The sequence below is a fragment of the Adelges cooleyi genome, unplaced genomic scaffold, assembly GCF_023614345.1.
Source record: "Adelges cooleyi isolate 19-005CV unplaced genomic scaffold, UGA_ACOO_1.1 ACOO_flye_CR_arks_rails_tigmint_CR_PRNA_574, whole genome shotgun sequence".
NCBI lineage: Eukaryota > Metazoa > Arthropoda > Insecta > Hemiptera > Adelgidae > Adelges > Adelges cooleyi.
Genome location: NW_026096268.1, coordinates 7,556,723 through 7,580,685, shown reverse-complemented (window position 1 = coordinate 7,580,685; position 23,963 = coordinate 7,556,723). Strand labels below are relative to the sequence as shown.

The following is a 23,963-nucleotide window of genomic DNA, read 5'->3' as shown; positions in this document are numbered from 1 at the left end:
ATCCACTATTACAAGTATGGTGACAAATATTGTTAATACAAATGCTGGGAGGTCGCCTAGGTGGTGGCGCTAAAGTCGATGAAAACTCCACTTAATATTATAGGTACTGGATAATATTTGATCATGTTTTTTTTTTATAATTTGGATATGAATACATATCCAATCTAAATTATACAGTATTTGTTGTAATTAAATAAACAATCATAATAATATTTGTTTGGAATCATCACTGGAGATAACAGTGAAATATGCAATAATTCTAGACATCTGTTAGAGCTTTACGTTCACAAAAGAAAACCACAATAAATGGTTCATCTATTATTATAAATTATAATGTTGATATTATACATGATGTCATTATAACGGTTTTCGTTGTAAGATTTCTAATAAATGTTAGATACTCAAACGCTAGTACAAACTAAATAAAAACAGTCAAATTATAACTATATAAGGTTATAGATTTTTTTTATTTTTAAATCAAGCTAAACAAACTTAAAGCTTTAAAATTAAGTGACAAAAACAAAAATAAAAGCTACACGGTCGCCAACAAACGGACGAGGACACGTGCGAATTGTACATAACTTATATTATCATTAGATTTAACAACAAAATAATGAATTTATACTAGTTCAGTGTTGTTGTTTTCTATCTGTACAATAATAATGATAATAATTTAATATAGAAATATATAAAATAATAATAATAAATTGTAACGTTATATACTTATAAAATATTATATTCAACTTGCCAACACTAGAATTTTTAGTGCTAGAATTTTTTTATATAAAAAGAAAAACACTCAACTAAATGCCTGTATTGTACACACAACACGATTATCGTTAACTTATACACTATAAATATAAATAATTATCATTTCTATAAATTATACAAACAAATAATGATATAAAATGTATTTGTGAAATTGTCCGGCGATTGTGTATCGTTGTAGACTTATGTGTAGGAGAAAACCAAAACAGAGAAACGGGTATAGTCTTGTGTACTTAATAATATTATTATTATTATTATTAACGTTTGGGACGTGAATGAAATGTGACAGAAAACTATGATTCCAGCGAATACTTAAGCATAGCCTTGTCTGCGTTCCTCGTTCTTTATGCTACTCGCCAAACACAGAGCAAATATGATACCGACCAACTGAAAAAAAAACCAATAATATAGTTAAACAGAAACGGTCGATTGAAAAACAATACAAATAAAATATGTTTTTGAATAGTTTTAGATAAAAAATATACATATTTTAAATGTCTGTGTCAATAATTGGGTTAGTCAGCTTCTTCAAAATTAATCTGAGATAGAATATGTACACATACGATGCTTTATCTGAATTTTATCCGATAAATTAAAATTGTAGGAAGATGGGTGTGTTTGGAAATAAAAGCAAAAAAAAAAAAATACTTGTTTCCCAGTTTATCTGTAGCACATGTCAGGTTAGGTTCAACCGAGCCATTAAACAATATAAAAGCCAATAAAATGTTCCATTTGGAAATTACCGCATTATTATTGTTTCGAATCTAGTTTTATGTGTTTTCGTTGTAATTTTTTTTTTAATTTACTTAAAATTCACTACCCGGAAGAGTTAATAACGAAATTAACCATAAAAGAATCTGACCTATCTAATCGGCAAAATGTTAATGTAATAAGCAATAACTGTGTATTAAAATTGTTTTTTTTTTTATGTATTCCACAACAGGAATAATTAAACTGTCTCGCAGTAGATGTTTAATTAAAAATTAAAAGAATACAATCTTTTGGCAGTTAGACAAAATATTCGTTACTCACTTCACCACCGGCTATTCCCAACACGAATTTAAACAACTTGGATCCTTCCCTCTTGGCCACTTCAATGGTCTTCGACATGCATCCGTCCTGCCAAGCTTGAGTCTTTGAGCAAGTCGTGCCCTGTCCTCCGTCTTCCCGGCAACAGGAGTGTGGCAGAGCCGGGATTCCTTGGGTTGTCCAGTCACTCGGGCTGTCCACGCCACAACAATGGAACTGTACAATAATTGTTAATGTCATTAACCGTGCACAATAATTAAACCGTATTGTCGTTGTATTTATTTTTCATATATTTTAGGAGGAGTGGCCATAATGGTTTTAATGTGACGCAAACAGAAGGACTTAAGTCAGTCTGCCTAGCTAAATGCCTATTTCTAAGTAGAAGAACAAAAATATCATTCAAAAAATACCGAGGTGTTGAGATATCAATGATATCTTGAAAGAAAATAAAACAATAATAATATTTTAAGAAAAGCGGACCAATCGGTTGACACGAAGGCATTTTTTCTTTTGTGTGGTCACACTGGTCTTAGTCCTCCTGTTTACTTCACTATAGTATACAAGCTATTATGTTGTATTAGTCCGTCTCTTTATAATCTTATTATCTTTAAGAAACTAGTATAGTATAGTTAAATATTATAATATACTTACATCGGCTTGCATTTCGTCAACAAAGGCTTTCGATTCGTTCTTGGTCGAGTAGCTGTTGAATATGGACGTCATCGATGACCGGGTGATCTCTTCCAGTTTACCTTGGTTGATGTACAGATAAACCACGATTGCCAACTCGACGAGGAACAAAGTCAACAGGAACATGGCGTACTGGGCAAAACAAAAGTGTCGGAGTTAAAACGTATTAACGGCGATAGCAACAAAAAAATGCCTATTTATCCCGGTTTTAGGTAGGTTTATCTAATTTATCTGGAAATCTTGTTGGTTTTTTGTACAAATATTATTTGTTTGTTTGTATAGTTACTCAACGAGACCAAAAAATAAAAAATACTCGGTTTCACTACACTGTGATTCCGCTGTCGATTCAAATCGGTGCACACGGGCAAACCCATTTGTTTGGTCCTAACCGCGAGGTGCATGCGTTATGACATATTATATATTAGGCGGTTTTTTTTTTATAATTTTCCATAAGTTATTATACTCACGACGGTGACCATGCAATGACTCTCCCTGATGGCTCCGCAACACCCGAAGAACGATATGACAAACACGGCGCTGCCAATGATGATTAAAGCCAAAGCGACCAATCCGGCAGAATCGCCGGCTGCTTGGTTTGCCAGGTTATCCGTCTTGGACGAATAATATCTGATGATCAGACCGTAGGCCAGAAACGCCAAACCGGACAGCTGAAACCACAACACATGTCGTTTGTTATAAACAAAATATATATTATATTATATACAATTGATCGAAAATTGAATTAATAAAGTGTATGAATGAACTGATTTTAGTATGTACGTGCTATGACTCTTACAATTCATACTTAAGAGCTTGCACAAAAATAATACACTCAGCTGCGGGTACCGAGAACACTCTGTGATGATTTATCTTGGCCTAATTAATTCACTTGTCTCGAAACGCATATACTCTAAATCAGTCAGTACTCATCATTTGTTTTTTCGCCAGAAATACCGATTAACCGTTGAGTCATCGAAATCATTGGTAACACTAAAAAACCATTGCAGATACGAGTGTTGATTAGTTTGTTTTTTATGTAGTTTAATCCGGTTTGGTCATACCCTTAGCTAATTTAGGCCTTATAAAAATGTCCAACACTACCTAACATACGATTATATTTTTTGAAAACTCTTTTGATTTTGGCTCGAGGAAAGATAAATTACCAAAAAATAAATACAAACAACACACGAATAGCGCTAGCGTGAAAAAAATAGTTTAAATTGTGTATAATGTACTAAAAATTTTGACAGATCCATAACCAGTTTTGGATAACTATTTTTGAAGTTATTGAAGTTTTAAGTTTAGAGCAGGAGGAAAGGCGGAGTATAGTATTAATTGTAAACACTATGGGGAAAAAATCAAATTTCTTATTAAACCCGTTGACATATTTAGTGGTTCACGATCAAATGACTCTGTATAGTTATAAATGTAGCTGAAATTCATGGTTCCGAAGACGACACAGTGTTCGCTATATAATTATTATTATTATCATCATTGGGATGTTTAACCGTACACAATAAGATTGTATGGGTAAGGTCCACCGCTGGCTGATCAATTAAAATCAATTATTCGACGAACCGTAATGATTGGACACTTTGATCTAAGGCAAACGGTTAGGCTGTAAAACAAACAATTGACTTTCAACCGTTTTCGATAGCAAAGGGTGTCCCCCATAATGGACGTTGGTTTTTTAATTTCTACAGTATTTTTTCAATTATGACGTTGGTAGCACTATTTTTTTTCATATATTTACACTCCGATTATGTACTATATTGGGTATAGTATTATACCGAACACTCCGGAGAGGCTCTAAGAGTCTAGAAGGTTTTTTATGCTTAAGAGGGTACCGACAGTAGTTGCCGTCTAACGAGGGAACGTCTCAAACAGATTTTATAGAAAGAAAAACACTATTTTCACTAGTGTATTACGGGTAAACTCAGTCCGGCAAGGTTATGCTCTCAATGCCGTCGATCAATCCGACGATGGTCATAACAACTATATTCGATACGGTAATAATAATAATATTACATATATCACTATAACATTAAAATATGTAGGTACTATACAAACGTATAGTGTGACATTCGATACTCGAAAACTGGACCTTCGAATATCGTCTGACGCCTTCAAGTAGAGTGGAACAATTTTGTCATAATGTATTTATAAATACGGTTTTTTATTATTATTATTATTATTAGGTAAGTCATCATTCGCGTGTAGGATGTTTTTTTTTTATTTAACACTGTTATGACTCATCTGTAGTTCATAGAGTATTACGTTTGAATCGACTTAAAATATGAATAAATACAACAAGCATAATATGTATAATTATCACTTATAATTAATAATGTTAATTAAATAGAAAATCCAGCGCCTAATGTAAATGCAATGATGGGTGTTGCGATGGGAACAGAACGGGAGTTGAGGATATGGTATGATAGGTTGGGTTTGTTAATACTCATAAAGGAGAGAAATTTAAAAAGCATTTTTCTGACAGAAGAGAGAATAGAACAATGAAAGAAAAGATAGGAAAAATCGCATGTAGTACTAAGCACATGGTGTAAAGTGTGGTATCAGTTTAAGACCATTAAACCATTTATTTATTCATTTTTTTTTGTGTCTGTACGCACAATAACTTTTGAACCGCTGGACCAATTGCTTCAACTCTGTAGATCACAATTTTTATCTAGTCGGTACTTTGAGATGGATAAGAGTTATTAAGAGTGAAAAAGTATACACAGGAATTATTAGCGCACTGAAAGTGAGGAGTCTGTGCACACTGGACCTCATTTCTCTGCTGGATCCTTACTACCCATAGGTTGGCATCGACCAAGCGTTATTTGAAAGTGATTTTATCACTGTACCGGCTTTTTCGGCTGTATTATTATTGTCAAAAACATCCGGACCGAGTGCACCGTGAAGATGATACGAGCCGGGTGCGAGGGGCGGTCACGGTTCTGTGAACCGGCCGGTAGTGTCGACGATTGTCAGGCGTTAATTATGTATACACGAGGAGCGGTTACTCATCGCCGAGCTCGACTAATCTTGCACAAAGGTAGAAAAAAACACTACTGTTCCTCCGTCGACCACACGGGGTATGGAAAAAAAAAGTAATTTTAAAAAAATAATTGGCCGAATCGGTAAAAAACGGAGATCGGAATTGTGAAGGAATTCTTTAAATCGATATCCGAAGACCCTCAGTAAACGTGTGTTGGTAAGCCTGGAACAAAAAAAATCTGTACCGAAACCAATCGGTGTCTCGTCCCGGTATGGCTCGGAAGAGAGTATTCTCGAGGACCACCACAAGATAAGAGGGACACGAGCAAGGACTTTTATGGCAAAAAAAAAAAAATGTGTTTGGACAAACCTCAAACACAATGAATTCGATTACAAACTCTAAGCTAAACAGATACATAATATTATTATACGGTATAAACGTGCCTAAATACAATAAGAAAACAAATGGTTTTCACATTGTGCACAAACAAAACGTAGTCTTGATTTTTATAGTTAAAATCTGTCTTAACTTTTTTTATAAACAACTTCTTGTCGTTTTGAATAGATTGTATAGTTAAAAACAAGGATAACGACGTCTTGTTCAATGCTAAGATAGCCTAGAGCACGGTAAAAAATTATGTATTCAATAGTGTAGTAAAATGTCCTTTATGCATAATATCATATCGAGTTAGGTTTGGTACTTAGCACAGGGGTGGGAGTCGAACTGTTAACTGGTTTGGTTTATTGGTAAATATTAGATAAAAACCAGTGTTTTCTTGAATTGTTATTGCTGTATTATAAGATACAACCAAGTAGAATACTCTTCGTGAAAGCATTGTACAGGTCTAAAAGCTTTCCACTCGTGCACAATAATATTATTTGTACACATTCGATTAATCAAAGATTTTCTTGTGGCTTTTGCTTTATTGTTTAACCGGAAATCTTGCATTTAATTACCGTAATGGGATTGGACCGACCGACAACAACAGCCATATTGGCTGCTCGCCGTGGAAATTAATAGTTGTGTAAAATAGTTATTAGCAAAAACAGTAAAATGATGTATGGATTTTGAAAACCCCTTCAGGCAACAACAGCGAGGTAACTCTATTATAATATTATTAGCTAAAAGCGCGCACAACAACCGTGTAATATATTTAATAGATCCGTAAAACGGGCTAACGGCATTAGAACAATAGTGTCTGTCAGAGGATGGGCACCCCACAAAACAAACGGCAATGACTTGCTTTAAACGATATAAAAGGGTGTAGATATCATGATACTTTTGTGCTGGCCAATTATTATTATCTGATATCTATAATTTTATTAAAAGCTATGACTAATAACGCCGCGTTTTCGATTATGATTTTTTTTAAGTAATTTAATCGCGTGACTGAAAAAAAATAACTGGGCGGCTCACAGAAACGCGTTTGATGCGGTGTGTATACATTAATTTATAATTTTATAATAATACTATGAATTAATACAATTCCCAAAGATAAATAGAAGATATATGAAATCCGCTCACGGATAGAAATTTGTCCAGACCTACGAGGATGCAACCATGTTGTGTATAATTTCATGGAAAGTAAAAATGTTAAGGTTTAGTGGTGATAACACTTGTCATATTATATATTTGATAAATCAACTGGAAAAAATCAGTAACTGGTCAGTAGTCATAATATGGCAACCTACGAGGCTAGTGGTGGACATTTTCTTAATAGCCCATCTTTTTATGGGTTATTTTATTTTCTATTTTTATTTGATAAAAATCCACAGCCCATAACGTGGTATTTTTGCTGTTGTCGCTATGAATGATTATTATACAATATTATAATTATTTTACTATGACGACCGACGATGGAAAAACAATGTGAACGTGCCGTGTCCCGTGTCAATTAAACACTCGGTGTCGACATGTACACTAATTTATATAGACACCATTTGATCATTTGCGTTCTACCGACGGCAATTAATTTCATTATATTTGTTTTTTTTTTTAATCCGTCGGGGATTAATCTGATTCGTGTTTGACGAAGAAAACAACAAAAAAAAAACCGTAAAATCGCTTGTACAAATAAAACTATTTTATGCAACCGACGGGTCGGCTAATTGTTATTTCCAAACGCCCGCAGAAAATGACTTTTAATTATGGCCGTGTTGCCTACAACGGTAATTAAAATCATCGATTTACCGCTGTTGCCGTTTTTGTGCCGTTAAAAATAAATCAATGTGAAGAAAAAAAAAACCAGCAACTGACAATGTGAACAGCGTATTTGCGTTGAAAATATTATGCTAAAAAATCACTGCCGAATTTTATTTATAATCTTAATAAGATAATAATATGCAATACTGTGAACAAACGGCCTCAGTTTCTTATCAGTTCAGGACTGCAAAAACGCAGTGGCATCAATTGGAAATGTCCTATCCGTGTTTTTATTACCTATGATGAAATATTGCTTGACCTAACCTAACCTTGATCCGTTTACTACCATCACACACCGTCACAGTAGTGTTTATCCACATGTGATTGAAATATTGCCCATACATTACTCCTGAATAAATAAATTCTGGCCTTTTAGGGTAATAATACCCTACAAGGTCAAACAAATTTGTTTTATAATTAAAACTACAGTGTGAATTTAAAGTACAAGTCGGTTGTTTTTTTGTGTCCATCAAACAAAATTAAAACAAACGCTACTGCGCTGATTTTTTGATTTTTTTTCTCTCTACTTTTACTTAATTTTCCTAAGCCCGATGAAATAAAAATAAATATGTACCGACATTCGAATAAGGGAGGTTTTTAAATAGTCGTTAGTAGTAAAACAAAATTCTAAGCCAAAGCGGTTAGGAAAAAAAAAATTGTCGAGTTCTGCTTACATTACATAGCTTGAGTAAACACATACGGCCGTAACACACTTACACACCGCAAACATGTGTTTGTCCCCGTGACGTGTCTCGCTGATAACGGCTGCTTTAGGTTTTTTATTTTGTGAAAAAATACTACAATTTAAAGACCCGTTTTTCGAATCCCAAGCCCACTCTTGATCTCGGCCAATGCAACGGGAATTATGTGGATAGATTTGTTTTCAAAACGAAAATTTGTATTCACAGTACTGTTGAAAAAAGAAAAATATTCTATTTGTTCTGACTTGTTGTGCCTCTGCGCACACAATATATTATACTTTATCGATTATTTTAATAAATATTAAACATAGCATACGTCATAATATACTATGACACTGTATATTATTTTGCTATAATGATGGGTTACAAGTTACAACCATTTGTTACCTATTTTGCATAATTAATGTGGCGTTCTCCGACCGCGCGAAAGTGTAACGTGACCTAATGCAGTATAATATACAAATAATTGGTATCATCGTAAAAATATTGTACGATAATCGTTATCCGATCAACCCACCATGTAGTACGGCCTCGACTTTGATGGACAGTCGAAAACAACAAAACAACCCCGGAACGCCCTTAGAGGGCTCAATAGCTATTATGTGGGAAAACAATAATGTTTTATAAAAAAAAAAAATAGAAAATACCAGTAAAACAGAGAATGGCCTCAGTAAAATTAATATAACTTGTAGGGTTGGCTAAAGAGCTTAATATAATATAGAGTGTGGCTTAGTTTGGTGGGTTAGGATATCGTGGGCTGAAAGAATTACTATTAGACTGGATGAAAGAAAAACGACAATTTTGACAAAGTATTAAATCCAGATGTGAGAAGTTGATAGGACACGGGTTAAGACATAAATGTTCAACAAAGACAATTATTGAGGGAGATGAAGAAGAAGAATCAAGGTGCAACAGGGAGGCATGAGGAGCAGCTGGAACAAACTAATCTGAGGGTTAGTAGCCATAAGCAAAATTATATACCAAACTGTACAACAACTGTTCACTCAGGTCTGAGAAGCTTTATTTGGAATACAATTTTCCTTGTTTCAAAATCGCTGCTGTTTAACCGTTTTAAAACCACCTTTAGAGGCACACCCGTAGGAACATGATGAATCAACAACATGTATTATAATATTATTATGTTATTTACTAAATAGGATAAAAAACGAGTAATACGACAAGACAAACATAAGACGGCCATAACTGCTATTGTAAGTCGCATTCAGTTTAATTGTCTATTATATACAAGGTTGAATCCTACTTTATAATGCTTATATCGTATTTAACGACCGATACTAATAAAACGACAACGTGAACTCTTAATATTTGGACGCCACAAAAGTGTGACTACATATTATTATTATTGTATATTGCTCTAGCGTTTGTTGTTATCACTTATTAGTATTGAATTATGTTTGTTTCAAAGTAACAACCATTTGTATATCTCTTTAAGCAAATAAAGGTAAAAAAAAAACCGATTTCGATCGAAAAGTCATATTTTCCGTAGTCGAATAAACTATTATATTATGAACAACTCGAAGATAAAAATATCTATGAAAACACTTGGCTGCAAAGATAGTACATATTGTACTGTCTTTGTACCTCGCCATGAGCACAAGAGATAACACAAAAATTTTGTTGATCGCCTGCCCCATAAATAATATTAGTCATTACTACAATAACACTAATAATACATGTTCTCTCTCTCTCTCAAAAGCCATGATTGTATTAAACTAAACGCTATTGCCATGAGCCGACACTTATTTGTTTAAACTTCAAAAACTAATAGAATACATTGTAGGTATAGACGTGACGTCATAATAGTATTTTTGTACAATTGCATATTATTTACATTTTTGTAAAATACACAATACATATTATCACAAACCCCCATCACACACACGCACAAAAAGAAAACCTTAAGATATTCATAGATAATAGTATTACTTTTGAAGTTTCAACAAGCGTGTTGCATCATATGTGGTACACTAGAACAATCCGGTACACGCTTTACATAGTAATAGCATTATGTTGTTCGGTGTAGGTCGCAAAACAAAATAATAATTGTCTACGCCTAATGCCTTTGGTCTGATTACCGTTGACGGCTGACAAGATGATAGAATATTAAATTGCAATATTTTTAATACTAAAATAAATAACTGCACAATCATAGTAAGTTAAATCAATATATATATATATTATAATCTATGACACGTCATGAACTCGCAATTAAAAACCGTGATATAACAATAATATTATATCAAGTGTATACTAATAACAAGCTATATTAGCGTAGTCGGTTAAATAGTAACCTTACTGTGTAATACAAGTAGAACGTTCAATTCAAAATAACCTTCAAATATGGCGATCAGGCCTATCTGTAAATTTCGGGGGACTCGCGAGGGTAGCATACAATAATTAAGAACGGTAAATGCTATCAGTAATAGAATAGTCGCTGTTTATACTTACTATTTTTTTTTTATAATTACAATAAATTATGTACGGTTTGAAGGTAAAAATATATTATACAGGCAGTCCGATATTGCTAAATGTAGAACACCCTAAGGCGTACATTATATTAGAAACATTAAAGACTAGGTACATTAAAGTACAAAAATGGATTACACGTTCAATGTTTAACGTTTATTACAATATAAGTCCCTTTTTTTTAAAAATAAGTTTGAGAATTTGAGATTTCGAATTGGGAAAAGTTGGAAAAACTTAGAACTACTGATGTATTGAAGTTATAAACGATTAAAAACTAATCTAGGCCCGTTTCGCAATTAATTAATCATGAGATTTTGTATTTCAGTGTACTATTACAAATTGATTACCAAATTAGCTAAGGGCATTTCCTTTTCAGTTGGAACAGATTGCCTCAGTAGTGTTTAAAAGGAGGCAGTAAACGGATGTTATTGTAGAGTTATAGTGGCTCGTCGGCAGACGGCAGAAGAAGCGGATGGAAGTGTAAAACACTGACAATATAATATAGGTGTTGTTCGTGTACTGTTTTGTTACAGTTCCAAAACAATATCGAGACAATTAGTCATATATTTACACAGTTACGCTCATCGTGGAATACCGCGAGATAGGATATTATAAAATTCCGGTAGCAGAGCAGTGCGTCTAAAAGTTAATTATAAAAAAAAAACTAAAACACCGTCTCCGCTGATAATGGCGGCTGCAACCGGCTACATAATATAATAGGAAAGATGGAAACACAGTTACCGTTATTTAGGCATAACGATTAATCGGTTGGAAATCAGAACGACAGACAATGCGAAAATTACATCGGCTTCGTTCCGTCCAATCACATGGCACAGACTTGAACGTAAAAAAACATAAAAAAACATTAATTTTATGTAGCCATCAATCCACTTGACTTGACTTGACTAGCTCCAAAAGTTAGCAGTGGTCGCTCGTACTTGCCACTCTCTAAACAGCTCTTGTCTTTCGAGTGCAAACAAAATAATCATTACAATATTAAAAGTCGATGGTGATTTATGTTGCGAATAATAACTTAACATTATCAAGTCTTTATACATTATTATGTACCCATTTGTTGTTTACACTTGAACCTTAAACTCTTGACATATACACCTAATTGCACTTCTATCGGATAGAAAACAACACACACACATAAAATGTATATTTTATGCATTCTTATGCTTTTATTAATTATTATAAGTTTTTAACCAATCGTTTCGCAATCTATTCAACATTGACTTATAGGACAATAGCAAAACACTATTATTAAAACACGAGCGTGGCATATTATTATCAAACGTTTATTTTTTTTTTGTATTTTGTGAGTTATGGTTTGAAATGGTATTTTTTTCTTTCAGGATTTCTCCGACGACTCACAATAATATACAATATTGTTATTTTCAGGTCTAACGGACCGAATATAATTTGTACCTACCTATTATATAGGTTTGCTTCGTTCAACGCGAAGACGTGACAAAAAATAAAACCGAGCACGTTAGTCATTCAATGCATGTTATTTTCCGTCAGTTGTTGTGCCATTAATCATTTAAATGTACTTTTGTTGTAATGGTAAAATATACGAAATAGAGTAGTGGCACAAACGAAAAAAGCGTCTGAACTTAATCCACACTGGCGGCGGTGGCGCTCCAAATAAAATTAGAAACCAGGAAGCCAACGATAAGCACTACATTGTGTAGAGTAAGTACGGTTTAGCAACGGCAAGTATAGCTGCGTTTCCGGTCATTTATAAGGAAGAGGACATGTTTATCACAGCTGTTGCTTTTGTGACCGCACGACAGGTTCGACAAAAGAAGTGGAATTATTGATTTTTTATGGGAATTTCAATTAAAAAAATGTATATTAAACATTAAACAACATATTGCGTGTCTGCAGATATTGTCGAAAACGTCAAACGCAAAAGACTAATCGATTATGTGTTCAAGTTCCTGAAAAGTTACCTCGGCGACACGTGACAAATTTAATTGTGCACGGCGGCTTACATCCAGTCGGTTTAACGCCTATTATCATAATCGAAATACATGCTTCGTAAACAGTTCGACCCGAAAGCTATGTGACACGAACCTTTCACGGTGGCTCTGTCTTGGAATTACAAACGTTTTATGATGTTTTTCAATGTTTAATAGCAGTTATCTTAACACTCAGTCGCCTAGTATCTGTGGCAGCCACACGGTAAACATTTTATTTACCTGTAATTAACTTTAAGTATTGGAGTGGATAAGTACACAAAACTTGAACAGCACATGTGCACTAATTGAACCATTAGCAATTGAACATATTTTTTTTATAAAATTAGGTATTTATATAAATATTAATATACCGTGTGTCTTGTGTATCTGTGAGATAAAACGCGACCCGGCCGTTGGAGTGAAATAACCTAATCTTATATCTAGCCTAACTTAACGGAATTTCATTTAAGAGTAAAATAATATGATACAATGATGAAAACCATATTATGCTCGTTCACGCCCACAACACATTACACCGTTGTGGGTTTACCAAAAGTGAGATCGAACACAAAACGCGTTTGCGGTGGAAATTTACAAAAAAAAAGTAAGAGCTTAAAAAACAAGGCGGTCGACGACTCGCGTGCGGTTCATTACGATTCCGGACGAATACCCGCAGGACATAATATAATATAATATATGTGTGTGTGTATGTTCTAAACAATTCAGTGGATTGCTTTGTAATTTGTTCGACAGAGTCCGGCTAAAAAAAAAAAAACCCAACGACAATAATAATATTATCATGTTCTAAAGGTGCCGTCGCCCATCGAAAGAAGAACCGTGTTGTGTATTGTAAATAGGCCGCTTGTACACGCTTTTCGGTTAGAAATACACGTTTTGTTATGCACTGTGCTGCAGTTCCTTAAGTACGCAGCGGGTAATGTTTTTCGGCGGTTCTTTTGCCGGGCTACTACTACCGCGTTGCCCGCATGTTGATTTACTTACGATGTTAATATACACACACACACCGACTTGAAGTCTATCCGCAGTGAACGGGTTATGAACTCTGTAATAATATTATTGTTTGTGTCCGATGTAAACACAAGTCACGAGCACGTGGAACCGTAAAATGGCCGGAACCCGCGTGATGGGAAATAGCGCCATTAAAACGGAAATGGGAAGAACGAGGTGCGTTTCATTCCTGTCCGTCACAATCACAATAACTATACCTATTTGATAGGTCTGCAACGACGTGGCGTGTAAGCATATCAACTTGTACACTATACACGAGAGCTGTTGTACTTGTCACTTTTAACCCTTCGGTTCGACAGTCCTGCGACGGATACACTTCGGTGGCATCGGGGTGTTGTGTTGTTTTTAGGTTTTTTTTTTTTTAAAGTTCGTTCACCTTTCTGGAACGCAACAAATGCCTACCGTTTGTTGTATATATATAGTAGGCTGTTCGGAATGTCATTATTTTTTTTTACATTGGACATACGAGGGGTTACACCTTGTTGTCGCACCGTATTTGTTACCATGACAATTGAATGTCAAACAATTATTTAAAAAAAACGGACGGACGGTGATCGGAATTGGAATCAAAATTGACTGAGGCTTGGATGATTTAGGAAAATATGAACTTAGGGATATTCGAATGGATCTGGCCAGCACTAGAAGCAACTTTTCCCGTCCAACGAGGTCAACTGTGTTTTTAGCTATCGTTTTGAAAATGTAAACGAACTAGCAAATGTAATTGAATACTTTATTCGTGCGTTGTTCGCATCCACGTGCAATTGTTTGACGCGCCTCAAGCAAGCGCATAGCATTCGTGATTGTTTTGAGAGCATAACAACAAAAACAGGTCCGAAACCCTAAGTACCGTTTAATCATATAGGACATGATACGTTATGCGGTATACTAATTGCGAGTTTTGAGTCCAGTCCGCTATCATAAGACAGTTTTTATAAGCTCCGAAGTGGTGAACAACGGACATTGACCTTGTCTGGTGATCAACCGAAAACAATACACGAGTTCAGTATTGTGTTCCCAAAATCGTGGGAAAACGATGGTTGTGGTTCGTGCACTAAATCATACTTATTGTTTGAGTTCCACGCTAGTGTACTGATCACAAAAATTTCATCCTTCCTCGACGCTTAGCTTAGACAGAGCTATGCGATTCTCGGTTGAGGTGTCCACTTTAATCAGAAATTATTATCAAACTGTTCGGAAGAGATTAGGAGATCAGATACAGATTGCAAACAGGATGACCAAGGCGAAATGAGAAAAAATGACGATGGGCAACGCTTATTGGTCCAAGTGGCCTACTCGACAAAGCGCCTTACAATAATCGCACTAGAACTGAAGGACCTGCTTAGAGAATATACACCTTGACCGTGCAATTCCAAACCTATTAGAACGGTCAACTGGTTGCGATCACGAGAGCTTTCACTTTTGTGTTTTACTCTCTCGATTGACACGAATAGAAAAATGAAATGCGATTCCCGCGAAACAGGCCGACGAAACTGTGTGAAGCATTTGGCGGCGTATAAGATATTTGGGAGAAACGGTTTGGCAGCACATCGGTGTAGTGATTTTAGACAATAATTATTGCAGTGAAAGGATCTGATCGCGTTAACCGTATATTACAGACAACCACTCACCGGTTTTACGTGTTGCTTCCTACCAATAATAATTCACTGTTGGTTTTTTTCATCTAAATGATATGCAAAAAAAAAAAAATATATTCCACAACTGCAATACAGATTACACAAGGGCGCACGTTGCATAAGGAAGATTCACCATACCGAATTCGGTTCGAAGCCACCGTTGCATAGATATATTATGTTGTTTTAACATGCTCTCGTTAATCTCTTTCCGGGACTTCCTCGTCGTCACATAACGATAATAATAATTACCATCAGCCGAGCATTCGAAAAGCGAAACGCGCTATCTTATATGATACATCAACATTTGTGTTAACGCGTAGAGGCGCGAGTACGGTACACTCGATTCCTGTTAATGTAACGTTCCTTTCTGATATTCAGATATCATTGTTAGGTAAGGTATGTGAGTTTATTTTAGAGAAATCTAACTGTGAACTAAAACAAAATTACATTTGGCGCATCACCTCAATACCGGGCGATTGGTTAACTATGGTCCAGTCAATAACTTAGAAGATGTTAGACTTTAAACGAATTTAGACTCTTTTCATAATCAAATGAGTTACCTCAACTCTTTTCATTAATAAAATTACTAACGGCATTGTGTGCAATAGAGTGATGTTAACCAAAACTACTTTACCAACATGTTTTCTTATGACTTTAAAACAAATGTTTATAAAAATGTATAAATCATTAATAGGGACTTTTGTTGTAACTGTTTGAATTGCCACAATAAAATAAACTATCACACGACTCATTTGACTCCTTTCAAAAGTAAACGATCCATGCACAGAACATACTTATTGAAAAAAGTAATTTTCCAAAAAATTGTGATTTGTCACGTTTCATAAATAAACGGTTCATAATATATAAGGTTATCAATCTGTTGCCCTCGCGGCAGTTAAAAAATATCTCAGTTAACCGTTTAGAAAATAATGTATTGAACATTATTCGTTTATAATATCCGGATAATTATTATTATTATTATTAATCACTATATTGTTTTTCAACGAAATATTATCACGAAATCTTACAGGACGAATTACTATAGCTGTGCGGTATCTTGGCGGCATCCAGATAAGAGTGTCCATTGTTGTGGCAAGTCGCATCATCGCCGTGTAATCTATAAATGGATAACGGCGGTGTACCTAAATAGCTGCAGCCGTTGACACGGTGCACATTTGCAGTACCTGTACTCCTACATCACCTGACTAGGTCGACCGAACATCATCGTGTCTGTTATCTATACGCCGTAGCGCGTTGGCGACAAAACTAAGAAAACACAGTTCTTTGACGATAATAGCAATATTATAGTGTTGTAGTTAACGGGGAAATATAAAGTGGGTACGTTCCGGATTGGCATGGCGATTGAACGCGTCGAAATTAGTTTCGGGTCGTTAAAATATATGTTTAAGACGAAGAAAAAAACGGGTCTTTGCTCTTTTGACAAACTATATTCTGACGCTTAGTGCCGGCGAAACGAGGTGAGTTTGCGAATCATCGTTGAATTGTTTTGAAGTCATAATAATATTCGGATATAAAAAACGGTAATAACGGCGGAAGATGTAAAACATAATATTAAAATAATGATTTACTGGCTGTTTTCACGCCGGCAAAAACGGTCGAAGAAAGTTGACCGCCCTTTACGGAATTCAGCAAAACGGCGCGGCGGGAGGGGGGGGGGTATAATAACGAAAATCTAAATGGAAAATAAAACTGGTTTTGGAAAGTTCCCGGCAGAGTATAGAGAAAGGAGATGGCGTTGGCTATCTCTGACCACTGAATCTCGAGACGGGATTGTAAATTGTTGTATTTAAAAAACGTACGTGTACGTACCGCCGTGGAAATAATAAAAAATTATAATAATTATTATTACTATACCGGCGGTGAAAAATTATTTTTTAAACATTTGCCGAGTAAATGCCAAATGGAAATGCAACCGCCCGTCGCGGCCGGACACGATCAAGCAGAGTGAAACGGCATATTATGTATCGATATTTGGCTTTGTCGGTCCAAAAGCAAATAGAAACACTGCTACAGCTGCTGTGTAGGTAATAAATTCACAGACAGTTAATTTTTTGTTCTTCAATTAAAATATACTCAGAGCTAACGGTAAAAATCGTGCCGGCCGATTGTATAATAAATTCAGATCAATAAAACCGTACTTAGACTTTCGAACATTTCAGGAACACGTTTTAGTTGACCAGCTTTGAGTATTGTTTAAGGTTAGGGAGATATTATATTTGCTGGCGCGCATTGGTTGATCAGAAAAATTCTTAAGCTGTTTGTCAACGTTGGGAATTATCTATTATACGAATGTTTAACTATAATCTTATTTTATCTTGTTTACATGTTGTGTCACGCGGGAGTAACAACAACATCTTCGTTTATTTAAATTAGGTACTTAAATGTTAAATAAATGTGTTAGTACGTTTTTAATTTTTTCATGTAATATGACGTTGTTATATTATAATATTTGTTAAGTCTTTTCTTTATAAGCGTTTTGTCAATTCTATTAGTTAATGTTTTTAATTAGCGAATTTTTCAATTTGTATTCATAAAAATGGTATATATGTTCATATATTTATCTTAGAATTGTATTCGTCTTTATCTAGATACAATTTAAATTAATAGTCTAACATCTTATCTAGATTGTTTTTTAGTTATATTAACCCAACATAGATCCTAAACTCTAATACACAACTCCAACGACAGCCCTTGTCGGCTCATGTGTTTACTAATTTATACCAGTTTTCAATATTAAATATTATATTAAGCTACTGGAACCAACATATTATTGTCTTGGTAGATATTAGACAGTGAAGTTCGAACGAAATTGGAACTTGGATTAAATGTGTTTTTATTTTGTTATTTTCAACGAGGTTAAGTCGTTTTTGCCAACGGGCGTCGTGGTGTTGTCAAAAATAAAATACGTCCAAGATAATTGTTTTTTATGATGAGTGTGGAGACTTATACGCCTTTAACTTTGGGGATAGCACCGCCGGAAACACCAATTGCGGAGCACGGCTCGTTCAATAGACACACACGCCGGTTTCTCGGCCGAATATCATATTATTATATTATTATTATTGTCTTGACGGAGGTCTGCTTGTGCTGAAGCATCACACACACACTGTAAGACTTGGGCACGACCACGTAACCGCTTAGACTATTATTATGTATTCACGGCGATATTATTTAATATAAAGCGCTTTGTTCGTGTCGTCTTTGCGTTGGCGGATGGTTTTCCTATCTCATCCCATCACCCACCACAAAAATGTTCACCTACCCCTGGATCGTAGGTTTTCATGTAGTTATAAAAAAAACAATAAAAAGAAAGTAACCGTAGTCCAAACAGAGTGCATCGCATCGTTTGAGTTGACTTATATTGTCCTTAAAATAATTTTTACGAGTATAACTTTCTTCGACCAACCCTTTATGAAGTCCCTATTATAACGGTTAAAGAGAACAAACACAAGTCGTTTCGTTCAAGCTCGGTTTGCAGCATTGTATATATTGTATTTTTTATTGAGTCAATTATTATCAATGCCAATTGGTATACTTAATGGGCAGACCAGAAATGACAAGAGCAACTAAAGGATTTTATTATGTTTCATTATTTGCCTAGTATAAAGCATCTATATATGGTCTAATTAAAGCCTCTTCTTATATACACACCATATTATTATGTATTGGTCATGTTTTGTTTAATATGTGCACGGGCAATTCATTTTTAAATCACAAGTAAAACGGAAATTTCACTGACAAAATCGTTACATTAATACAACAACAACTTCTGTTAATAGAAGATAGTTGAGATTTGATTGTTTGAAATGGCTTTCTTAGATAGAGACACGTAAGTGTGCTCGTATATAGGTAAATATTGCACAATTTTTTTTAAATATAAAAACAATATTTGTTTAATGGTCTTTTTTTCATGTTATTTTTTAATTGCTGCACACTTTTCCAGTTGTGTCGTACCGCGTTGGTACGGGTGACACATTATAACAATTAAATTTTCATCACAGATGCTGTCATAAAAAAGTAATAGATGTCATGATAAAAAAAATATAATATAAGAAACCGTGTCCCTTTAGGTTAAATCACAAGGCAACAAGTCGAGTATAAATCATAACCATAACACGGTTATTATTACAGTTGACGACCTTTTTGGGAACGTTTCAATCGGTCGCCTTTGCTTGTTTTCTGTTCTATATAAAAGTTTATACAATCAAACGTTCGACTATTTTTTACACAAAAGCCAAGCGATAGTTCTGTTTGGTTTCCGGCGGGCATGTTATTTTATTCAAACCAAACACAAACCAAACACTACTATTGCCCGTTGTTCGATCAGACCGCACACGATATTGTGTTATACACACATGCTGTTTACGGAATCGATCCACACGGTCAAAGCCTCTAAGCTGAAAAAAACTACTCTGAACGATTTGAAGTAAAAAAACAAAAAGAAACGCTATTAAACCAACAATAATATTATGTAAACACCACAAAAGAAACTAGCCGGGTGTAAAGTCTACACTGGAAAACCGAAAGTATTACGTTTAGTGTATGGGTTATAACCTAAGTACAATCCGTTACATCTAGAATATTAAGTATATTATGCTTTGATAGAACTATGTAGAAATTATTTTTGAAAATTTTGATAGAAGATACAGTTGCCCAAAGGTATTATTTTTAGATAATGAATTTATAAAATTTAGTTTAATTCGTTTAGAAGATCTCTGCTCGAGTTTCGCCTCGGACGACGGGGCTTCCGGTATTTGTGGAAGTGGGAAGTGTATGGTTTAGAAGTTTACCGTGAACTAGCAGGTAACTTAGTTCGGCTTGGTTAGCTGTTATCGTTGGTATGTTGAGCTCAGAGTGGATACTTCGCTGGAGACACATAAAAAGGGCTTTAGTACTTTGTTCTTAGGATATGTGTTAGTTGTACAGGATAATTGTTGAAATAAATATATAGATTAGGTTGTAGTGCTTGCAGGCACAGCTGATGTTGTGCTGTATTATGCTAAGGCATTACTGGCGCGTGCCTTTAACAGTTTTTTAAGGGATTTGAGGGTTTAGAGTTTTGGACAACGAGGGAGCAGCCGTGAGCCCCTCGGCTGATGTGGTTTAACGGATCTGGAAACGCGTTACCCCGACAGAGATCGGTTATGGTCGGGAATAAAACAGTGTACACAACAGAACTTAACGGACAACAAGCAATGAAGTATAAAATTTGACAAAATAAATTGTCATTCAATTAAATAATATTCCGCGTTGACTGCTGAACCATTAAAAACGTGTGCGTATGTGCGTTGATAACCAATCAACTGTATCAAATGTATTTGCTTTTTACTAGGAAGACTTTTTATACTTATGTGTGATATATATATATATATTTGTTTTTTATAATATTAAAAACGATATAAACCTTGGCGTTTCAATCATTGTAGTCAGTCGTTTTAAATCACAAACACTTCAACAAAATTTGTTGTTTACGATTAAGCAAAGCTAGCAGTTACCTTGAACCATTGTTGTTCGCTGTAAAGCGTTTCTGTTCAGAGTTGACATCACAAACCCGAGCAAAGTTTGGGTTCAAGGGACTACTTGTATACAGTATAATGCATTATATTTTGTACTCACGGCGAAAATGAAATTGAAAAAGAACAGCAGGTATTTAACGGTTGTCGTTCCAAATCCCATTTTGGAGGATTTTCGTTTCTCTTTGGTCTTGCTCACAAACAATTAACAAACAAAAAAAAAATATATGCTACACTTTTTGTATGCGCACAAACAACAATAAAAGTATTATTATTTAATTATGAAATAAATGAAGAACTTAACGACCGGTTCTGTGAACTGCACTAACACACTGGTAAACAACAACTGTTGATCGTCAACGCAGGTCGCAACAGAAATCAAATCCACCAGGGGCCGCGGTACTTTATCGTGGGAAACGACACAAAGCGGCCGCTCTATCTGCCGGCCTGCTTTTTAAGTATAATAATACTGTGTACTTGATATTATAGTATTAAATTATTGTGACTAATACTACACGCCCAACTGTCGCCGCACACTGGGCTTTGCATAAGTAAACTAGGTACATTAACAATCATTTTTAAGCTATCGAATAAAATACCTCGAGCTTGCTTGGAAAGTATTCTTATTAAAATCGAGTGACACTCCTCCGGACGCCTTTAGAATAATTATCTAAAACCAGATCATGCGTTCTTGCATGAAATTCGAACAGAAAATCTTTAAATAAAGCGCTAATTTCTTTTTAAAAAAATATGGAGGAATACTAAAAATATAAAATATTAAACTGAAATAATTAATTAACTAAAAATAATATTTTAATTTTGTGACGATCGATGCCTTGAAAATTTTTTGAAGAATTCATGGTTTTTTTTTTTTAAACTTAAATCAGAGTATTCTTAGGAACAGTATGATTGAAGTAGAATAAGTTGTTTTCGAGTAAAACTACACACCTACGGCTTAGTAAAACTACGGCCCTTTAACTTAAATACCTGATACCTTTTTCATGAAAATTACAAATAAACAAAAATAGTCAAATAAAACAAAAAACGCAATGGTATAAAATTTGTTTTGGCTTAAGAAAACAAAAAAAAAATAAACAAAAATACCTGTGTTTAAACTTCGCCAAACATAAAATCCTTATATTGTTGAATAAAAATATGGTCAGAACAAATATAAAATAAGCAATTGTTTTATTAAAGTATGCTACTACAACACGAACGCTTATTGTAAATTGTCAAATCGCTCAGTTACATTGAACAAAATAGTATATTGTTATCGTTTGATTTAAGTGCAGTAACAATTCGTTAATTGTTTTTATAAAAAAAACCTGACATAAAGAACTAAAAAATTCAAATTATAAAGTGGTGACATTTTGTGTAACGTCTCTCAAATTTGTTTAACCGAGTAAATTGACCTGAAGACAGAAATATGGTTTGTTCTGAACTACTGAAGAAAATTGTCTTGGGTTTGATGCTGCTTATGTGCTCAACGGTACAATCATTAGATACCGGATACCAATATCACAGAGAAGATCTTATTACAGAAGATAGTCTTAATCATGATTTGAAATGTGCATACCTGTATAGTGGATTGACACACATGAAGTTAACTCTGATTTTAATTGTCCCTCCTTATAATTTGCCAATAACACTGAACGCCGGTAATTTAACCAATTACAGTTACGTTATAAAACATCAGATAGCTTCACTGTACAGTTTAAAAGTAAGGCACATGGATCTTTGTGGCTACTGCATTTGTACATAAGTTTGATAACTGCTTTGCCTGAAATTCCAAAAGATATACTAGCAGAATGCTTGAAACTTGTGGCCACACACAAATTTGTCATACAAAAACTGCGTAAAGACCTAGCCGAATGTCGTGATCGTAATTGCTATGATAAATTCAACGATTTGATTAACTCAAAACCTAATCCGACGCTAGAAGATTTGACCGGTATGGTATACGAAAACTATTATACAGCCAAAAATCTGCCAATTAAAAACTATGTATGGTCGAAGTATAGTGAAAAGTTTATGGAAACTTTAAAAATCAAAAGTCATTTGATGAACAACATAAGTCAGTCATTACCAGAATACGATTGGAAAAATCTCATCTCGATGCGCGTTTACTGGACTGGTCTACCGACAACCTTCAAAATATAAAATCATACTATACGGTGAATTTATCATATCAGATACCTTATGAAAGTTCGATGAGTGCTGAAATAAAAAGTATGATAACTACAACGAGCCGCGTACCGATTGAGTACAACAGTTTGGAAAACACTAGAATTTTCTCGTTTTATCTCGGTCGGTTGTTTACTAATGTCGACTTCAACCTCATCCAGTTACTCATAGAATATATTGATGAAATATGTAACCATGATAATGATACGGAGAAGTTCGAAAATGTTCATCTCGCTTCCTCAGATTTTAACTACTTGTAATATTTCCGATTATACTTACTATCAACCCTTATCACATTGACCCATGCATATTAATAAATACTTTTATGGTATGTTTTTTTTAATGATATTTTGAATTTACCAACCGGCCAGTCTATAATGTGTTCAGTAGTATATTCACAACACAATAAGTTTATATAACTGTAAAATACAGTTGATATTAAAAAACATATATATTTTTATTATAAACACATTTGTAATATCTATAAGACTATTTTTATTTGTATAGAACAGTTTTCATCATCAACCGATTTGTATATATTTAAAAGTTATTTTACCGCTTTTATTTATGATATTTCCTAAAGGTTTAAGTTCTCTCTATGCCTACTATGTTTTGCCCCTTTGTTGCAATTCAACATGGTTTAGATTTTAAGTTATAGGAAAAACAGTTTAAACATGTGGCTAATTTTGACTAAGCCTAAAAAAACAAAACAACCTCATAATGAATCAATTTTATTTATG

At 34.4% G+C, this 23,963-nt stretch overlaps 1 protein-coding gene across 1 annotated transcript; it reads right to left on the bottom strand.

Moving 5' to 3' along the window:
• Positions 1-437: 437 nt before the first annotated feature.
• LOC126842899 (CD63 antigen-like) lies at positions 438-21,404 on the bottom strand. The gene is made up of 5 exons (XM_050580117.1): positions 21,143-21,404; positions 2,955-3,155; positions 2,449-2,619; positions 1,801-2,013; positions 438-1,155 (listed from the first exon to the last, which is right to left on the bottom strand). The coding sequence occupies exons 1-5, from the start codon at positions 21,200-21,202 to the stop codon at positions 1,081-1,083; spliced, it is 720 nt and encodes a 239-aa protein (XP_050436074.1). The 5' UTR covers positions 21,203-21,404; the 3' UTR covers positions 438-1,080.
• Between the last annotated feature and the right edge of the window lie 2,559 nt (positions 21,405-23,963).